Source organism: Nerophis lumbriciformis, linkage group LG35 (genome assembly GCF_033978685.3).
Source record: "Nerophis lumbriciformis linkage group LG35, RoL_Nlum_v2.1, whole genome shotgun sequence".
Taxonomy (NCBI): domain Eukaryota; kingdom Metazoa; phylum Chordata; class Actinopteri; order Syngnathiformes; family Syngnathidae; genus Nerophis; species Nerophis lumbriciformis.
Window position 1 is genome coordinate 15,914,671 of NC_084582.2, and position 18,076 is coordinate 15,932,746.

Consider the following 18,076-nt stretch of genomic DNA (forward strand, 5'->3'; position numbering starts at 1 on the left):
TAGACATACCCTCATCCGCTCTCTTTTCCTGAAAGCTGATCTGCCCAGTTTTGGACTTGATGTCAGCAGGCCAGGGAAGCTAGGGTCGATATTCTTCTCTTGATCATCATTTCTCACACACTCCGGCAGATTCAATGGGGGTCTGGCGGCAGATTTCTTTGACTTTATCGTTGGAAATGCATCTGCTTTGAGTGTCGCAGGATATCCACACATTCTTGCCATCTCTGGCGTAGAATAGCTTTCGTCGGTAAAATGTGCGGAACAAACGTCCAATTTCTTGCCACTTTCGCATCTTTGGGCCACTGGTGCAACTTGAATCCGTCCCTGTTCGTGTTGATACACCCTCCGACAACACACCGACGAGGCATGATGTCTCCAAGGTACGGAAAACAGTCGAAAAAACGGAAAATAACAGAGCTGATTTGACTCAGTGTTTGTAATGTGTTTGAGAAAATGGCGGATTGCTTCCCGATGTGACGTCACGTTGTGACGTCATCGCTCCGAGAGCGAATATTAGAAAGGCGTTTAATTCGCCAAAATTCACCCATTTAGAGTTCGGAAATCGGTTAAAAAAATATATGGTCTTTTTTCTGCAACATCAAGGTATATATTGACGCCCTACACAGGTCTGGTGATAATGTTCCCTTTTAAGATAATAATGTAGTGTCTTTCTATGGATTAGAATGTATTTTTTGACAGTGAGCATCAATGTTCCCTCTAATTTTTCATGTGTCTGAGCAAATCAGATGTGTACACTGTCGCCACACCGGCATCACACCTGTCCCAAAACTGACATAAGTTAAATGTGTTACTACAACAATCAAATAACAGCAGTCATTTCCATTATGTTATTTTCTAATAAAAATGATTTGGCCCACTGACAATGAAAATACCAAATATTGTTTTTAATGTTTCTCATGAAAAAAAAAGATTGATGTCTGGGTTGGGTCCTGCCGTGGAAATATTTGAGACTTGTACGCCTTTCAGAGATCACATTTTGTTCACCTTGTAACATTCACATTTTGCACAATGAGATGTATGCTGCAGCACATGCATGGGATACAGTGTACAACTTTTTGTTTGTAAAATACATCATTACAGAGTTTTTAATAGCATTTCTGTAATCCAGCAACAGCATTTTATGATTAATATCCATAAATGAACATTCTTAATACATGACACAAGAATAAGTGCAAATCTGATTGGGGAGTGTGGGTGTACAGTGCCTGCTTGTTTTGCAAAAAATAAGAGTTATTATGCAGCTTTTAACCTGGCTGCTATAAGCTGTTAATGACATTGATTGGCTGCGTGTGAACTGCATTAGTGTGTCGACCTGGCAGTTACAGTTTATGTGTGGTGTTGGAGTTGTCCGACTCTTTTTGTGGCGGTGAACGCATCACTGACTCAGTTTGCGTCTTTTGGAGCAAATGACATTGAGAGAGTAGCTGTTGTCAATACGACATATAGTTGGTGTGATTACAGTAGAAAGTGACCCGTTTTGCATGATAGTAGTTTTGTTGCTGATGTTGTTTTGGTGTGGTTACGGCCGACAGTTATCAGTTTATCACAATAAAAACATTGTTAATGCAGACCACCTCTTTCTCCTCCGTAGAAGGTCTTGGCCGACATTGTCATTGTTTTATCTGTTGTGACCACGAGTTGTCACCTGTCACTCACAAAGTTGCAATGCAAAATGGGAAATAATAAATTGTTATGTGGTTATTTTGTTTGGAACAGTGGTTTTCAAACTTGTATCACCTCAGAAAACACTTGGCTCTCCAAGTACCACAATAATGACCAACAGTAAAATACAGTCGCTTAGTAGGCCTAAATATTCATTAAGAACAATGCAGAGGTTTTATTTAACACATATATGTAATATTTTTGGCCACTGTAACATTACACAAAGTTTGAACAAAAACACTGTGTTTGAATATTTAATTAAATTATTATTTGGCGTACCACTAGTAGCACACGTACCACAATTTGATTTATTAATAAGCGTTTTGGTTGGATTTTAGATTTGGATTTTGTGTGCTCAAAATAGATTTTCCGTGCGGGGAGAACAATGGAGAAAATACCAAATATTGTTTTTCATGAGCTCATGAAAAACAAGATTGATGTCTGGGTTGGGGTCCTGCTGTGGGAATATTTGAGACATGTACGCCTTTCAGAGGTCACATTTTGTTAACCTTCTAGCGTTCACATGTTGCACAATGAGATGCATGGGATACAGTGTACAACTTTTTGTTTGTAAAATTTTTAACATAATGTATGTAATTTAGTAACAGCATTTTATGATTAATATTCATAAATTAACATTCTTAATACATGGCACAAGGATACCATATTTTTCGGACCATAGGGCTCACTGAATTATAAGGCGCACTGCTGATGAGCGGGTCTATTTTCGATCTTTTTTCACATATAAGGCGCACCGGATTATAGGGCACATTAAAGGAGGCATATTATTATTATTTTTTTTATAAATGGAAAACACTTCCTTGTGGTCTACATCTGCGGTCCCCTCCAAGGTTTCTCATTGTCATCCCATTGGGTTGAGTTTTTTCTTGCCCTGATTTGGGATCTGAGCCGAGGATGTCGTTGTGGCTTGTGCAGCCCTTTGAGACACTGGTGATTTAGGGCTATATAAGTAAACTTTGATTGATGGATTGATGATAAAAGTCCTGCTAATTTCTAGACATACAAATCTTAATTTAGGATATCTTATCAAGCAAAATGAACTACATAGACAATTTCAATAGTTTTTAGTACTTCCTTCCTAAAATCTATTCTTGTTTTCTTACAAACCATGTTTCCATATGAGTTGGGAAATTGTGTTAGATGTAAATATAAACGGAATGCAATGATTTGCAAATCCTTTTCAACCCATATTCAATTGAATGCACTACAAAGACAAGATATTTGATGTTCAAACTCATAAACTTTATTTTTTTTTGCAAATAATAATTAACTTAGAATTTCATGGCTGCAACACGTGCCAAAGTAGTTGGGAAAGGGCATGTTCACCACCGTGTTACATGGCCTTTCCTTTTAACAACACTCAGTAAACGTTTGGGAACTGAGGAGACACATTTTTTAAGCTTCTCAGGTGGAATTCTTTCCCATTCTTGCTTGATGTACAGCTTAAGTTGTTCAACAGTACGGGGGTCTCCGTTGTGGTATTTTAGGCTTCATAATGCGCCACACATTTTCAATGGGAGACAGGTCTGGACTATAGGCAGGCCAGTCTAGTACCCGCACTCTTTTACTATGAAGCCACATTGATGTAACACGTGGCTTGGCATTGTCTTGCTGAAATAAGCAGGGGCGTCCATGGTAGCGTTGCTTGGATGGCAACATATGTTGCTCCAAAACCTGTATGTACCTTTCAGCATTAATGGCACCTTCACAGATGTGTAAGTTACCCATGTCTTGGGCACTAATACACCGCCATACCATCACAGATGCTAGCTTTTCAACTTTGCGCCTAAAACAATCCGGATGGTTATTTTCCTCTTTGGTCCGGAGGACACGACGTCCACAGTTTCCAAAAACAATTTGAAATGTGGACTCGTCAGACCACAGAACACTTTTCCACTTTGTATCAGTCCATCTTAGATGAGCTCAGGCCCAGCGAAGCCGACGGCGTTTCTGGGTGTTGTTGATAAACGGTTTTCGCCTTGCATAGGAGAGTTTTAACTTGCACTTACAGATGTAGCGACCAACTGTAGTTACTGACAGTGGGTTTCTGAAGTGTTCCTGAGCCCATGTGGTGATATCCTTTACACACTGATGTCGCTTGATGATGCAGTACAGCCTGAGGGATCGAAGGCCACGGGCTTAGCTGCTTACGTGCAGTGATTTTTCCAGATTCTCTGAACCCTTTGATGATATTACGGACCGTAGATGGTGAAATCCCTAAATTCCTTGCAATAGCTGGTTGAGAAAGGTTTTTCTTAAACTGTTCAATAATTTGCTCACGCATTTGTTGACAAAGTGGTGACCCTCGCCCCATCCTTGTTTGTGAATGACTGAGCATTTCATGGAATCTACTTTTATACCCAATCATGGCACCCACCTGTTCCCAAATAGCCTGCACACCTGTGGGATGTTCCAAATAAGTGTTTGATGAGCATTCATCAACTTTATCAGTATTTATTGCCACCTTTCCCAACTTCTTTGTCACGTGTTGCTGGCATCAAATTCTAAAGTTAATGATTATTTGCAAAAAAAAAAGTTTGAACATCAAATATGTTGTGTTTGTAGCATATTCAACTGAATATGGGTTGAAAATGATTTGCAAATCATTGTATTTCGTTTATATTTACATCTAACACAATTTCCCAACTCATATGGAAACGGGGTTTGTATATTCTGTCAGCTCTTTTATGCAGGTACCTCAAAGATCAAAACAGGCTGAAATTAAGCTTCCGATACGACAATCTCAAAGCCTCACCCTTATTGAACATATGTGGACCATGCTGGATCCATGCCAGGAAACCCACCAGTATAAGTGAACTAAATACGAGAGCTCAAATAGTCAGCCTGAATTATGCCTGAAGCGTGTACATGGCTACAAAAAACATCTGGTTGAGGTAAAACTTGTTAAGGCACATTTAATCAATTAGTGGGGCTGTATTTACTTTGTATTTGAATCAGTAAGTAGAATTTATGCTATGTGTAAATAAGATGAAGTTTAGATCAATTGTCAACCAATTGATCCAATCATTGAAAATACATGTTGTACAGTGGTACCTAAACTTAAAAGTGCCACAACTTAAGAGTGTTTTGAGGAAAGAGCTGTCTTTTGGCTAATTGTTATGCAAGCAAACATCTAAGATATAAGCATAGCCGCTATTAATCAATGAATTGGTAGCAAATAACAGAGTCAACCCTAAAAGAACCGCCTAAAATATCCGGTCTCACTCGATAGCATTCACTTACAGCTAGAGATCGACACACATTTGTTTTTCCAATCCTGGGAAGGAAGAAAGTAAGCGTGCTGGACAGTGCTGAGAAGAAGAAGTGGATGATAATCATTAAAATTTAAAAGAAATAAAATCATCAAAAACATGAAAGTCGACTTGGCAAAGCAACTGGAGCGTATCATTGCTAGTTTGCAAAATACTAAAGCAGAATGAGTCAGATGTTGAAATAATATCTAAACGGCGGACCATTAAAATATGGAAAAGCTGCTGATGGTGTGTTTGACGGAGAAGCATCTGCAAGGAGATCCACTCCGAGGTAAATGCTGTACATTATTTTGACATCACTTTTTAAAACTAGTTGGTGGTAATGCATTCTGCTAAATTATATTCTATTAGACATGTATGTTGAAGTACTGTATAATCATTCCAATATAAAATAAGAACAGATCAAATAAATCATTAAGGGCCCAAAATCAGGGAGTCAATGAATGATCGATGACATGTATTCCCATGATGAGTGTGCCTAAACCAGGGGTGTCAAACGCCCGTAAACAGCTTTTATCCGGCCCGCGAGATGATTTTGGTAAGTATAAAAATTAGCTGAAATTTTTGAATTAAAGAAACTTCTCTTCTAAATGTGTCCACTGGATGTCGCAATAGCAATTATTTGTATCCCCTACCGCAGGAGTGCGCATGACTTCAGAGGGGGCGGAGCTATGTGCCCGGTTAAGATAGAGGACTGGGGACCCATTATCTGGGCGCACGTAACTATGTTGAAATAGTGAAGTGAAGTGAAGTGAATTATATTTACATAGCGCTTTTCTCTAGTGACTCAAAGCGCTTTTACATAGTGAAACCCAATATCTAAGTTACATTTAAACCAGTGTGGGTGGCACTGGGAGCAGGTGGGTAAAGTGTCTTGCCCAAGGACACAACGGCAGTGACTAGGATGGCGGAAGCGGGAATCGAACGTGGAACCCTCAAGTTGCTGGCATGGCCACTCTACCAACCGAGCTATAAATAACATGCATCCCCTTCTGACTTCATGTGTGATTCATGAAATTAGTCCGAATTCACAGGTTTTGTTGCAGATGATGCTACGTATGTACAGAATAAACTCATGATTTTAGTACATCAATTGAGGAAAATGAGTGAATTACATTAATATCATGCTGTAATTTGATTTTGATATTACTATTTATTATATCTTCTGATAGATTACAATTTTATACCAATGGGAGCATTTTAAAACTCGGCCAGACTCACACCTATTTGACTGATTGATTGACTGATTGAGACTTTTATTAGTAGGTTGCACAGCGAAGTACATATTCCGTACAATTGACCACTAAATGGTAACACCCGAATAAGTTTTTCAACTTGTTTAAGTCGGGGTCCACTTAAATTGATTCATGATACAGATATATACTATCATATATACTATCATCATAATACAGTCATCACACAAGATAATCATCAGGGTGTATACATTGAATTATTTACATTATTTACAATTCGGGGTGTGTGTGTGTGTGTGTGTGTGTGTGTGTGTGTGTGGGGGTGGGGGGGTGGGGGGGTTTGGTTGTTATCATCAGTCATCAACAATTGAGAACAGAGAAATGGATATTGAAACAGTGTAGGTCTGACTTGGTAGGATATGTACAGCAAGTAGTGGACATAGAGAGAGAGAGAGAGAGAGAGATCAGAAGGCATAAGAAAAATATCTACATTTGATTGTTTACATTTGATTATTAACAATCCGGGGAGGGTGTTAGTTTAGGGTTGAAGTTGCCTGGAGGTGTACTTTTATAGCGGTTTTGAAGGAGGATAGAGATGCCATTTCTTTTATACCTGTTGGGAGCACATTCCACATTGATGTGGCATAGAAAGAGAATGAGTTAAGACCTTTGTTCGATCGGAATCTGGGTTCAACGTGGTTAGTGGAGCTCCCCCTGGTGTTGTGGTTATGGCGGTCATTTACGTTAAGGAAGTAGTTTGACATGTACTTCGGTATCAGGGAGGTGTAGCGGATTTTATAGACTAGGCTCAGTGCAAGTTGTTTTACTCTGTCCTCCACCCTGAGCCAGCCCACTTTGTAGAAGTGGGTAGGAGTGAGGTGGGATCTGGGGTGGAGGTCTAGAAGTAATCTGACTAGCTTGTTCTGGGATGTTTGGAGTCTAGATTTGAGGGTTTTGGAGGTGCTAGGGTACCAGGAGATGCATGCGTAATCGAAAAAGGGTTGAACGAGAGTTCCCGCTAGAATCCTCATGGTGCTTTTGTTGACCAGAGAGGAGATTCTATAGAGAAATCTCGTTCGTTAGTTGACCTTTTTGATTACCTTGGTTGCCATTTTATGATGACCGATGACATCATTTATTCCCCTGGGGGGTTACCCACATATGCGGTCCTCTCCAAGGTTTCTCATAGTCATTCACATCGACGTCCCACTAGGGTGAGTTTTTCCTTGCCCTTATGTGGGCTTTGTACCGAGGATGTTGTTGTGGCTTGTGCAGCCCTTTGAGACACTTGTGATTTAGGGCTATATAAATAAACATTGATTGTTTGATATTCAGAAATGATAAATCACGACAAATGAAGATAGACTACAATGAACAGCAACATGTAAGTGTAAAACAACAACATTATGATTTGTATGTTTTCAGATTGTGCTTGTTCTTTTTTTTAAACAAAGAAAACAATCTGAAGTTGTCTTTATTTTTAAGTTATCATGACATGATTTTGGGAATAGATGTTTCTGCATGTGGCCCCTGAGCTAAAATGAGTTTGACACTCCTGGTCTAAACTGTAAGCTATCTCCAGGTTAACACGAGCCTTACAAAACCACAAAGGAAACAGTGGGAAGGAAGACAATTTACCTTATACACATTGATGGGGATTGCGATGACGATATAAAGTAGGTCCCCCAGTGCCAGGCTCCCAATCAGGACGTTGGGTCCATTCCTCATGCACTTGTTCTTGTATATGATCCTCAGCAGTGCGGAGTTGCCAATGATTCCAACCACAAAGATCAAGCAGGACACAATAGTGTTCACATACTTGAAGGCGTGCTTAATTTCCGTGGGCTTCATGCACATGGGGGGGAAGGAGTCCCCCGGCCGAACCGCCTGCGGGGGTAGGCGCTGAATGGACGCATTAGTCTTGGAATCATCAAAAGTGTCAGGCACACTCGGGGAGTCCCGGATAAACCGAGAGGCCCCGACCGCCACGACCATCAGGAAACAGAGCAGAGCGACAGCCTTCATTGTAAAAGCCAGGCAGGTTCTTTCAGAAGGAGGCGTTTCCTCAGTCAAAGGCACACAGCAGTCCTAACGTACACGCTCACACGCACACATTTTCTTTTTTTGCTTTGGGCCTGGCAGTGTGGATCTTTGTTCCAATGTGTCCTGCAGAGAAAATGGACAAATCATTTATCGGACAGGCAGGAAACCAGCTGTTTGAGTATAGAAAGTGAGTTTTTGGACAGGCATGCAGAGATGAAAGCTATGCTGGGAACATTTACCTTGTCTTTAATGCCGCTTAAATTGTTATCAACGCCTATTAATAATAAATGATGCATTGTAATTGTCCATCCATTCATGTTCTATGAACGTTTCTAGCTCTACACCAGGGGTCTCAAACTTGCTGTCCTATTTTGTGGCCCTCTACTTGACTTCATTTTAGTATGATCACAGCCTAAGTGGCTAATAGTTAAATATATTATGGCAATCTTGAATCCTACTAAAAAGAATTTTAACCGCAATGACAGTGCAATCACAAAAATGACAACACAGCAAACACACAATTGGCAAAACAAAAAGGAACTTCCTAAACGCAAGCGGAATGGTCTCTAACCCTTTCCTGGGGAATGCAATAGATTCAAAATATACAATGTTTTACATCAGGGGTGTCAAACTCAAATTGAACAAAGCCGCGGGCCAAGGTTGAACAAATTAACCTTTTTGATAGGGACCCAAACAAGTTTTGCATTAAATATTGAACAAGCAAGGCTTATATGACTTTATAGTGACATACAAAATCGAGTTTCAAATAATAATAAAAAAATATCAATGGCATATCAAACACAATTTAAATAAAAATTGAATGCCTCTTTTCTATTTGCAGCCTTCTGAGGTAAATATCAACATTAACTTTTTCCACAGGCTAATAAATTTGAAAATAAAATAATGAATAAACCAACCATTCAGGACTTTAAACTGCTCAGTTTGCAACACACTGATCTAATCTGATGTGCCCAAGCCAGGTACCTGCCATCTTTTCTTGGATGCTAGTTCATTAATGTCGGGGCTCAGGCTTTGAGCTGAGGCAACCTTCATTATCGAACAAAGGTGTTCATCAGTCATTATATCTCGTATTCCAGTCTTGGGGACGTGCCTTACAGGCACTGCTTTTAATGTCCTCTACGAGCTGACGTCACGTCCGCTTTTCATCCCTTCTAACAACGTGCCCGCCAAGTCACAAGATATGAGCGGCTCCTGTACGCACACACACACGTAAATGCAAAGCATACTTCATCAACAGCGACACAGTTTACACTGAGAGTGGCCGTATAAGCAACTTTAACATTGTTAGAAATATGCGCCACACTGTGAATCCACACCAAACAAGAATGACAAACACATTTTGGGAGAACATCCGCACAGTAACACAACAGAAACACAACAGAACAAATACCCAGAACCCTTTGCAGCACTAACTCTTCCGGGACGCTACAATATACACCCCCGCTGAGCAGCACTCGTTGGACTGGACGAAAAAGGGACGTTACAATTCTCGGGAGGAGCACTGAAATTTGGGAGGTTTGGCAAGTATGAGAATTAGTGGTGTACAGCGGCACCGCCGCTGTATATAATCGGTGGGCCAGCTCTAGTGTTAATTAGATATCACCTCACGGGCCAAGTGAAATTACACGGCGGGCCAAATTTGGCCCGCGGGCCAGAGTTTGACACCCATGTTTTACATTCAATTTTACATTTCAAACTTTTATAGATATTTACAGAATTCTGTCAGTCCCACCGGATATCGATTCACGTAAAAATCAAACCGTGCCATATTTTGATGGCTTTGATGCATGTGACGTCATGTCCGGTTGCAGACTTGACACTTGGCGAGTAAACAAGCACTCAGAGCACTCACTCAGTTGGACTGCCTATATGTAATGTTGCAATATTCCATGCCAACAAAGCAAGTATGCTGTAAAGCTTTACTTTTAAAAATGCACTAAAGTTAAAGTTAAAGTACCAATGATTGTCACGCACACACTAGGTGTGGTGAAATTTGTCCTCTGCATTTGACCCTTCCCCTTGTTCACCCCCTGGGAGGTGAGGGGAGCAGTGCGCAGCAGTGGTGGCCGCACCCGGGAATCATTTTTGGTGATTTAACCCCCAATTCCAACCTTTGATGCTGAGTGCCAAGCAGGGAGGTAATGGGTCCTATTTTTATAGTCTTTAGTATGACTCGGCCGGGGTTTGAACTCACAACCTACCGATCTCAGGGCGGACACTCTAACCACTAGGCCACTGAGTAGGTAGATTGGATACATGGATTGGATTTGCCTTAGACATTCTACTGATTAGCATTAGCGATTTTACATGGCAATTTCAACACCTCCACATTTTGTAATGAAAACCACAACTAAAATGCAGGTTCCAATTAAACAGCTCGTGTCTAATAAGTACAGTACTTACAGTATAAACACATTTTAGGGCGCAACAAAAAACTACACTCAGCTTAGTGGCACACCATAGCCATCTACAGAGCCGTGTATAGAGACAGTATATCCCAAACATGGCGGCCTGTAGTCACGTGAGGGTCTTTTGAGTATGGCCAGACGATCTCCTGAATGTTTGGTCAAAAGCCCCTCACGTGGCAACAGAGCGCCAGGTTTGGGACAACTCAGAAACGGAGTTTGCTATTCTTTCTCTATACACAGCTCTGGCCATCCACTAAAACTACTGTCATTCGTCTAATTTGTCGGTATTGCAGCGGCGTGCAAAGTTTACACTTTTAAATGAGACTCAGAAGTGTAACAAGACACAACAGTCATCATAATCAGCATGTTTTTAAATGTTAAATGTAAAATATGTATTTTGTTATTGAACAAACTAACATTTATTAACACATGAGCACACAAGTACTGTCAATACTGTCAGGTACAGGGAATTAATTGTGAAAGGCACCCATCCCCAGTCACTATAGCTGTTGGTAGAAGTAATAATGGTTAAAACCTGAATCTGAAGTAAAACCAGCCTTACTCTACCTCCATTGGCCCCCAGTTAAATTGAGTTTGAGAACCCTGATCCACACCCATATCAACTGACTTAAGGCACATGTTGGACTTGATCGCTTGCCAGGAAGTCTGTTCTAATTTAATTATCTGATGTTTAATAGTGTAAACCTACATAATTTCATTTGGTGACCTGGACAGGCAGGGAATAAAAACATTGACTCTAATAAAAAATGTTTGTTTAAGGAGGTGAACAGAAAGTGTTTGCACCTGATCGCCAAATAGAATGGCGATAATAGAGATTTCTGAGTTGTCTGTGGAACTTTTCTGCAATCTTTGCATGCATGTGTTGCCTTCAGCTTGCTCAATGCGCACAATCCAATAATCGCAAACATAAGTCCCCGAAGACAAATGTTTCGGGATGAACTGCATTTAAACACCTTCACCCTGAACGTACGTCATTCCTGCACGGGGCCAATGAAACACAGCTGGCATTGGTGGCTACGTTTTTAGGCCCGAGCACAGAGGCTGGTTGTCTCCGTGCACAAAAGACAAAATCACATGGATGAACTCACACACGTATCACATGAAATCAGTCTTAGAAATCTGGCAGACTTCCACTCAAATCCTCTCTGCTGTGGCTTTGTGCTGGACCTCGTTATTAGGGGCTGAGAGCGAGGGGAGCAACAACGGCAGGGTGGTTGTTGAGTTTCGACTGGAATTAATTTCTTAATCTAATAGGTTTTTACCTCTGAAACCATCTCTGACCTTTATTTGTGTTGGCGCCATATCTGGAGCAGGGATATGCAAGTAAATTGTTCTGAGGGACAAATTTCCAGAAAGCTAAGGACATGGGGGATAAACGTCTTCCTTCACTATTAGTCTTATCTTACTTTGGAGAACTACAGCAGACATTTGATTTTAGTCCATGGATTTGGTCAGAGTTACAAGAGCACTGTGCTGCTTTTAGGGTCTTCTGCAAAAATGTGAAGTCTCTCACAATTTTTTTTTTTAAATAAACCCACAGGCCACAAGTTGATAGTCCATATGATGCAAAAGAGGACCGAAACTGGAACCCTGACGAACAGTACTCGTATAACTAAAGAACTTGAACAAAGGACTACTGACTGCATCTGAAGTAAACAAGCTATAGCGACATCCAGTTACACAAATCCTATCATGTAAAAAAACTGCCAATAGTGAGAGGACTTAAATAGGTGCTTTGAGGAACGCCTCTGTGAAGTAAATCACAGGTTTGGACCCCAGTGTTCTATGTTTGCTTGCAAGGTTAAAACGTCAATGCAAGGATCTACTGTCTGGACTGGAGCCTGCAGTGCTTCAGACTGGAAGTCTCTGCAGAGAATGGTGAGGACGGCGGAAAAGATCATCAGGACTCCTCTTCCTCTTATCCGGGAGATCGCAAAAAGCCAGTGCTCAGAAAATCTGTAGAGACTCCTCCCACCCCCACCAAGGACTGTTTTCACTGCTGGACTCTGGAAAGAGGTTCCTCAGCCTCCGTAGCAGTCTGTAACAGCTTCTTCCCTCAGGCCATAAGACTCTTGAACGCATCATAATAATCCCCTCCATTCCCCCAAAAAACGGATTAACTCGCTGGACTATAAAAACAATATAACATACATCCATAAATGTGGATGCATATGCAAAAGTGCAATATATTTATCTGTACAGTAAATCTATTTATATCTGCACCTTATTGCTCTTTTATCCTGCACTACAACGAGCTAATGCAACAAAATGTTGTTCTTTTCTGTAGTGTAAAGTTCAAATTTGAATGACAATAAAAGAAGTCTTAGTCTAAGTCTGAGTCTAAGTCTACCAATGTGTTTACAGTGGCCCAAGTTCTCAAGTGGCCATGAGCTCTCTAATATTTTTAAGAATTTGCTGCAAAAATGTTGTTCTCCCAAGTTTCGAACTGAACCTGGGGGCCAGCATGGTGTCATTCCAGGGTCGGATTTGGCCCACAGGCCGCCGGTTGAATAAACCTGTCTTAAGGGGGAGGAGAACGATACTTTTTGAGTGAATGAGGAGCCAGGAGATAAGTGGAAGGCATGTGAGCAATTGACTAAAATGAATATGAATGGTAATTTGATCAAGTGAGAGGAGCAAGGGAAGGCCATGGATGTAGAACAGGGATGGGCAATTAATTTTTACCAGGGGCCGCATAAGCAACCTGAGCACTGCTGGAGGGCCACACCGACAAAATTTCAATTAAATTTTGCTCAATATTATTTTTGATATACCGTAAGAAAAATAATAATAATAATAATTAATAATCATTATTATTATTTCATTTAACCTAACTTAACTTTATTTTTAACACTGTCTTACACAACACTTCCTGATGTATAATACAATGCAAAAATGGCCATTTCTGCACAGGGTTAATTTCTGTCACTTTATCCTGCATTATCCAACATTTTTCCCCGTCAGATTTGGACAACCATCTGTTGTTAAAAATCGTTTTTAATCATATTTATTTTATAATGTTTTTTTATATTGGTTTTATATGTAATTATTTTTTGTTTTTATTCAGTCATTGGTGGAGCTAAGGATAATATTTGAATATTGTTTTTAATATTGTTGTGCAGCACTTTGGAAACATTTTGTTGTTTAAATGTGCTATATAAATACATTGGATTGGATTGGATTGTCACACCTGCCAGCTTGTTGCATTTCAGTCCTAACATGTCCAAACACGCATTTGCCTATGTGAACAAGTCATTACCTGTGGTTGTCTCTTTAATTGACTGCATGGCTGCCAGTTACTTCGTGATTTGAAAGTCTGTAGTTATCCCACGTAAGAAGATGAGCAGCTGGGCGGTGTCACGTACATCACAGCTCTCATCCAAAGCCAGCGAAAAACAGTCAAAGTCTCCGGTGTTGTGCCGGATAATGCACCCCCGGCGTACAATGCACCCCCTGACGGGAGTGTTATATCAGCTAAAGCCCACACTTAAAGTTTCCACATGCAAGATTTAATCTATTTAAAAAAGTTATTTAATAAGAAGCCAAAAGTGCAAAAACAATAATGTTCGTGTTGGAGGAGTTGTAAATGAATGAAATATGAAATCCGTGCTGCAGTCACTGCTGGGCCACAACTTTAGGTACACCTGCAGACTGCAGCACGGATTTCATATTTCATTCATTCACAACTCCTCCAAGACGAACATTATTGTTTTTGCACTTTTGGCTTCTTATTAAATAACTTTTTTAAATAGATTCAATCTTGCACATGGAAACTTTAAGTGTGGGCTTTAGTTGATATAACACTCCCGTCAGGGGGTGCATTCTACGCCGGGGGTGCATTATCCCGCACGGGCATTATCAGCGCAACAGAGTCCAATAAGCACTCCTTAATAAACTGTCCGTCAGAAAACGCCTTTCTTTTTCTGGCGATTTTGTGAGAAATGACGAAACTTTTCCTGACGGCTGCATTCTGGGGGTGTGAAATTTGGCAAAAAGTCCTTGTTGGGTTTGCAGTTTTATTATCAACGCATCAGCCTCCCTTGCGCGCTCTTCATCGGACAGATTCCGCTATTTTTCCTCGTGCTTCGTCATGTAGTGGCGATTCAAATTATATTCTTTAAACACAGCAACCTGTGTACCACAAATTAAGCACACGGCTTTACCTTTAATTTCTGTAAAGAAATACTTGGCAGTCCATTTCTTGTTGGAAATATCAACTTTTCTCTTTTTAGTGTCTCATCACTTGTCGCTGTGCACCTTCACTCACAGGTTACACCCGGACATACGCCCATAAATAACACTTTTCAAAATAAAAGCAGCACCGTTGTATTGCACACTCGACATAGATACTTTTTTAAATTTATTTTGTAATTTATGATTGGCCTCACGTGGGCCGGACAGGGACGCACAAAGGGCCCGCGGGCCGCAGAATGCCCAGGTCTGATGTAGAAGGATGTCATTCATTGGAAAGTTGGGCCAAGGGTCACGAAGGACTACAGTAAAGACATCAGACGGAGGACAGCAGTTATAGATAAACACTGCTCTGAACTCCAGTATTCCAGATCCTCAAAATCCAGCATGGTAATAAAAATCTTTCAATATGTTCTGCTCTTTCAACAAGCAATTTTGCGGTAGAAAAAAAAAGGACACATCCAAACCCAGCACAGGTTGTACTTATAGAACCGTACCGCAATCGTCAAACAGCAGCAAGATTAAAGTCAATAAATCCCTGCTATCAGCGATTTAAGTTTGTTTTCACAAGCGACTTTGTTGCTGATTTCAAGTGCTCCCGCTCATCTGTCCCATGAGGCTTTCTGGAAACAAGAAACACTGCAACATGAAAAGGAATTTTGTGTGGGAGCCTGGATGCAAACCGTCAGGATGTCAAAGGCAGGCCAAAGTGAATAATGGCATTTCACATTATTTCTCCAGCTGTGAAACGTTCATATCCTGCTGCAGTTTCTTACACTTAAAAAAAACAACCCCTCTAAATCCAGTCTTTATCGGTTAAATCCACATGTAAAAGTGCAGCACAATTTTTAAATGTACTATTGCAGCTGCACTTTCACACTGCAGGCCACACACAATTGACTAGATGGCATAGATCACATATTATTGGTAACACTTTAGTATGGGGAACATATTCACCATTAATTACTTGCTTATTAAAGTAACAAAGACTTCATTTAGAGTTATTTGGACACTAGGGGAACATATGAGGGTTAGGGTTAGGGTAACTAATAAGCAATAATTCTGAGGTTATTGAGGGAAGACTCTTAGTTAATTGTTGTATAATAAGGCAATGCAGAATAAGGCATTAATAATTACTTAATAATGACTAATTAAGAGCCAATATGTTACTAATGTGCATGTTAATAAGCAACTAATTAATGGCGTTAATTAATATTAATACAACACATATTAATTAATATGTGTCCCCATGCTAAAGTGTTACCATATTATTATTACATTCAAGTATAAGAGGTCAAATGCACCTCTTTAAAATCTTTCAACTTGAGTTGATTAAAATGCAAAGTTTTGCTAATCAATATCGCAGTCTGCAGGTCATTCATTCATATAGTTAACACCATTCAAAAACAGACTCATGGCAAATGAACCACTTCATTAACTTTTTCCAGTTTCTTAATTCACAATCCAATGATGACTTACCAGAGAATGGAAATGCAGAGATAATGGTCAGGTCAAAAGTTGTTCTTATTAACGTTCCATGTGTTGTTGGAAAGGCATAGTCGGATTCCCCCCCCAGTGTCCAGTGAGTCCTGTTAGTGCTTGGCTCCTCTCCACCCAGCCAGTCTGCGCTCTGACGCGCCGCAGAACAATGCGCTGTTTTATATGCGCCAAAGACACTCAGCCAATCACGTGTCCGCGCAGATGCACAGCCAAGTGCGCCTAAACTTTCACTCTTACTCGTGAAAGTCCTACGGTCTGTTTAAAAAAAAAAAAAAATAATAATAATTCAGTCCTTCTCTTGATGCATTAACAAAAAACAAAAAAAAACAAAAAAAACAATCCAGATGTTGTCCACAACATTAGGTAGACATCCCCTGCACAATTTACTGTGGTTTGATAGTAGCCATGTGTAAAAACACATTTAAAAATAAATCTTGATGAATTGATATTTTCAAGTGAATACAATCCTTCTTATTTCTAATTTAAAATTGTTAAATCAAACGTGCAGTGGTGTAAACCTGCAATGCAAAAAACATAGTGAACTGTTTCTAATATTGTGCAGTTGCACCCTAAACAGTGGTACCTCAACTTACGAGCTAAATTGGTTCTGTGACGTCGCCTTTAACGCAAAACACTCGTATCTTCAATCAAGGTCGTTAAAATCTACTTAATTGGAGCTTGCCCCCCAAAAAGAAAGTACATTTTAATACAACATGCTTTTTAAAAATAACAAAATAAAAACAAGATATGTTGTATGAAAGTAATACAATAGTATCTCTTTCCAGCTGCTTTGCTGTCAAACACACCATCCGTATCTCTCTCCCTCTCTCTCTCTCTCTCTCTCTCTCTCTCTCTCTCTCTCTCTCTCTCTCTCTCTCTCTCTCTCTCTCTCTCTCTCTCTCTCTCTCTCTTTCTCTCTCTCTCTATATATATATGTGTATATATATATATATATATATATATATATATATATATATATATATATATATATATATATATATATATCTCTCTCTCTCTCTCTCTCTCTCTCTCTCTCTCTCTCTCTCTCTATATATATATATATATGTGTGTGTGTATGTATTTTTGATTTATTATATATACATTATATATGTATGTATATATGTATATATACATATATATATATATATATATATATATATATATATATAAATATATATGTGTATATATATATTTGATTTATTATATATATATATATATATATATATATATATATATATATATATATATATATATATATATATATATATATATATATATATATATATATATATGTATAAGTTAGGTCAGGAAAAAACACAGAGGCTATATCTGTCAGGCTTGCCCCTGACAGTTTGGTTGTGTTTTAGTTTTTCCTCTGTGTGTGTAGTATTTCCTGTCAGCGCTCTTGTTTTGGTTCTGTTTCCTGTTTGTCTCCCTGAGTGCTGTGTCCCCTCAGCTGTGGCTGATTGGCACCTGGCCACACCTGGTGTCAATCAGCCAGCTGCTATTTAAACCTGCCTTCCCCTCCAGTCAGTGCTGGATTATTGTCATTGTCGATGTCCCTACTACCTGTCATAATACTTGTCGTTGCTCTGTCTACTTTTGTTCACTCTGCTCATGTCATAGTTCCTTCGTGTCACAGTAAGTGTTTTTGTTTCTTGTCGACAGTTAGCCTTTGTGCTATTTTAGTTCATAGCCAAGTTTGTTCTCCGCCTTGTGCGCG

At 39.7% G+C, this 18,076-nt stretch overlaps 1 protein-coding gene across 1 annotated transcript in view; it reads right to left on the reverse strand.

Annotated features, from left to right (window-relative positions):
- Window positions 1–16,538, reverse strand: part of LOC133575428 (endothelin receptor type B-like) — a 37,796-nt gene extending 21,258 nt beyond the window's left edge. The window contains exons 1-2 of the mRNA XM_061928158.2: window positions 16,333–16,538; window positions 7,808–8,335 (exon numbers count right to left, since the gene is read on the reverse strand). Of these exons, the coding sequence (XP_061784142.1) occupies window positions 7,808–8,194 (387 nt within the window). The 5' untranslated portion in view covers window positions 8,195–8,335; window positions 16,333–16,538. The remainder of the gene's footprint in view (window positions 1–7,807; window positions 8,336–16,332) is intronic.
- Between the last annotated feature and the right edge of the window lie 1,538 nt (window positions 16,539–18,076).